At 51.5% G+C, this 3,385-nt stretch overlaps 1 protein-coding gene across 1 annotated transcript in view; it reads left to right on the top strand.

The window, feature by feature from the left end:
- si:ch1073-82l19.1 (protein zyg-11 homolog) overlaps positions 1 to 3,385 on the top strand; it is an 11,292-nt gene continuing 7,907 nt past the window's right edge. The window contains exons 1-5 of the mRNA XM_027025706.2: positions 1 to 254; positions 985 to 1,150; positions 1,485 to 2,251; positions 2,919 to 3,062; positions 3,292 to 3,385. The exon at positions 3,292 to 3,385 is cut by the window's right edge and continues 83 nt beyond it. Of these exons, the coding sequence (XP_026881507.2) occupies positions 252 to 254; positions 985 to 1,150; positions 1,485 to 2,251; positions 2,919 to 3,062; positions 3,292 to 3,385 (1,174 nt within the window). The 5' untranslated portion in view covers positions 1 to 251. The remainder of the gene's footprint in view (positions 255 to 984; positions 1,151 to 1,484; positions 2,252 to 2,918; positions 3,063 to 3,291) is intronic.

The raw sequence follows: 3,385 nt of genomic DNA, 5'->3' as shown, positions 1-3,385 counted from the left end.
GTGAGCTTCCTTGCGCCGCTGATCCGGTTTCGGTATGGGCTCAGTTGTGCACTGTTCCCGTTAGGACATATTGGATTTCCCCGCGGAAATAAAACGACACGTCTGGAGTTTTGCGCTAGTGCTCAGTGATTCTCCGTCGGGCGTGTTTGATCAGATACTTATGCCACATCTGCGTAGCAAGTCCAAAACTGGAAGGCAAACCAAACTAAAAGAGTTTTCTGGATATTTGAACTAATCTGACCGGGTCACTCATGGTGAGTTATCTGTCTTTTGCTTTTCACTCATCTAAATGTAAGCATGTCTTAACTTTCCCCCCAAGGAGTTCACTTAAAGTGTTCTGTAAACGCATGATAAAATAATCTAAGATTAGACGCTTGACAAAGCTGCCGTGGGCACGCGCTATAAAAAGCTCGCTCTGGCCAGCTGTCCTGCGGGCAGTCGGACACCCCTCGACACTGTTCGTCACACGGCAGGTTCTGACCAGATATCGTCCGTTTCTGCAGTGCCGTTGTTGTTGGGGGTTTTCACATGTGTAAGTGTCACCACCTGTACAAGTGTTCAGGCAGTGATGTATTATCAATCAGGTCACTCTGGTCCTGCTGGGAATAGCTGACCACCTGTGAAGGGACAGCGACTGGGCAGTGCAAACAGCATGGCAGTAGCTGGGCTGCAGACCTGAACTGAAAACCTTCAGGGTGTGTGTGATAAAGTGGCCGAGTTAGCGCCTACAGTTGTGCTGTGCCACTAGATCTGCTTGCACATAATAACTAAATTATGTCATAAGTTCAGAAATGCAATTGTTACAGTTTACTCAAGGGTGTACAGTATCCAAACCCTGCGACGTTTTCTGCTTATTACGGCCAGCTCAGTTCAAGACCAGGGCGTAAAGAGCGGGTGAGACAACACGAGGCTGATCAGTGATTACAGATTATTACAGTTTGCGCGTGTGTGCGCATACATCTGTGCGTCTGTGTATCTGTGTAGGATGAGGATAGCCCTCTGGCCCTGGCTGACATCTGCCTGGCTTGGGTGAGCCGTAACTTGGAGACACTGTGCACTGTATGTGAGGATGGCTCACTGCAGTTCTACTCCTGCCCTGTGTTTCCTCAAGAGCTCTCTGACCTCCTCCTACACGCCATGACTGACATGGGTGAGTGCCATGCCCCCTACGCGTCACACCCTCTTGCGCGCCCCCATGCCACACCCACCCGTCACGCCCCCATTAACCTTCACCTTGCAGGTTCGCAGATTCCTCAGTGCCAGGTCTGTCATGTTCCCGAGAGACAGAGCTACACCCGCCCTCGTCTCGGTTATTTATTAATTGGCATGCCTCAAATGCCACTAATAGATTCCTTTTAAACCTGAACTCTGTTACTCATCTTTTACAGGTCCACTTCGTGCTTGCCTTCTGTTCTGATGTTGTCATGAAGTTTGTTCTTCAGGTAACTTTCTTCCTCTCTTCTTTCTTCTTCCCTTCATCTAAGGAGTGCTTGATGACAGAACTGTCGGAGTGTTCCGGAATGTGGAGCGCTTGCGCCTGAAGAGGGCATGGCTTCACTCATCCTGCCTCTCCGCCGATGCCTTCCGCCAGGCTCTCTGCATGCACCGCCTCCAGGAGCTCAATGCGTCCTGCCTTGGTGGTGACATCACTGTCTCAGACATCCTCCACGGCCTCTCGTCCAATAAGGACTGCCGACAGGGGCTCCAGAGGCTGACCGTCATCGGCATGAACCTCCTCAGTGCCGCCTCAGACCCCAGCCCAAGGTTCAGTGCTCTGCGTGGCCTGCGGTGTCTCTGCGTGGCCTGGACGCAGCTGGACGACTCAGGGCTGGAAGACATCTGCTCACTCCCTCTCCTGGAGAGCCTAGACATCTCCGGCACGTCTGTTACGGACCTGGCCCCGCTGCGGAGCCTCCGTGCTGGGCTGCGGTCCCTCACTGTTCATGGGCTCCGTAAACTGGCCATGCCTGCCGCCGATCTCCTCTCCGTCCTCACCAGCCTGGAGCTCCTCAGGCACCTGGACGTCTCCAACAGCCGGCTGGTGGCGGACCGCGAGGGCCTGGTCAGGCAGCTCCTGGAACGCACAGGCACCCTGGAGGAGTTGGTGTCCCTGGACGTGTCTGGTTGGAGGGGGGTGAGTGACGCTACTGTGCAGGCCTTCGTGGAGGCACGGCCGGGGATGCGCTTTCTGGGTCTGCTGGCCACGGGCGCTGGAGGATCTAACTTCCTGTCTGGAGAAGGATGTCTGAAGGTGGGATCTCTTCTGTGGAGTTTGTGTGTTTGTGACCTTGTGTCTCTAGGAGAAGATCATAGTCAAAAGGCTCAAACTTGTATCCAGCCATCCAGCATGAGAAATGTTTCTTTTAAAACATTCTTAGTGGGCTTTCTGATATTTTTGTGAATATTCTGGCTTTATTGATCCAGGTGTTTATTACAGTTTGTAGTTTTGTTAATCAGCAAAGGCAGTGGATTTATATAGTACTTTGGCCTTAAGAAAAGCACTTTAATAATAATAATAATAATAATAATAATAATAATAATAATTGTTGTTGTTGTTGTTGTTGTTGTTGTTGTTGTTGTTATAGGGCAGTGGTAGCTCAGTGGTTAAGGTACTTGACTTGTAATTGGAAGGTTGCTGGTTCAAGCTGCCACTGTTGGGCCCCTGAGTAAGGCCATTAACCTTCAATTGCTCAAGTTGTACTCTGTCAAAATTGTAAGTCACTTTGGATAAAAGCATCAGCTAAATGTATGCATTTCATTTAAACCTGTAACTCCACAGTTTGGAGGCCCTGTATTATGGATCTAGGATCAGTCACTTTTACGTAGTATAGTTTCTGTTTGTTAGGGTGTGCATTCAAAGCTGATCTCAGATCAGCGGTGTCTGATGAATCTGGGCTGTGTGTGTATGGACTGTGCAGGTGACTGGGGAGCACAACCTGGCGCAGGTGAATGAGGCCCTGAGGAGGTACGTAGAGAGGAAGAGCTTCCTGCAGGAGGTGCTGCGTCACCTCCACATCCTCATCAGCGAGCTGGACGTCGGCCCCCAGCCCGAGGTCCTAAAGGTAGGGCTGCCCGTTGCTCTGCCTGTACGCCCGCCTGTCATAGCACTGTGGGCGTTATCACACATAAACGGCCCTGAGGTCTGTGGATCAGGGTTCTCCATAGAAGTCATCACTTCAGTCAGTAAGTCACTCACCTTTCAGTAGTGGTAGAGAGATGGCGGGTGTCTGGGTGTGACCCTGGGCTCTGTAGTCGGTGTGCTCAGTCTGAGTGTGACCCTGTGCTCTTTAGTTGGTGTGCTCAGCAATGCAGAAGCACTCTGACTCGGCCAGCGTGCAGCTGGTGGCCACTGCCTGCGTGTTCAACCTGACCAGTCTGGAGCTGG

This window comes from Electrophorus electricus, chromosome 19 (genome assembly GCF_013358815.1).
Source record: "Electrophorus electricus isolate fEleEle1 chromosome 19, fEleEle1.pri, whole genome shotgun sequence".
NCBI lineage: Eukaryota > Metazoa > Chordata > Actinopteri > Gymnotiformes > Gymnotidae > Electrophorus > Electrophorus electricus.
This window is presented reverse-complemented; position numbering and strand designations above follow the sequence as displayed.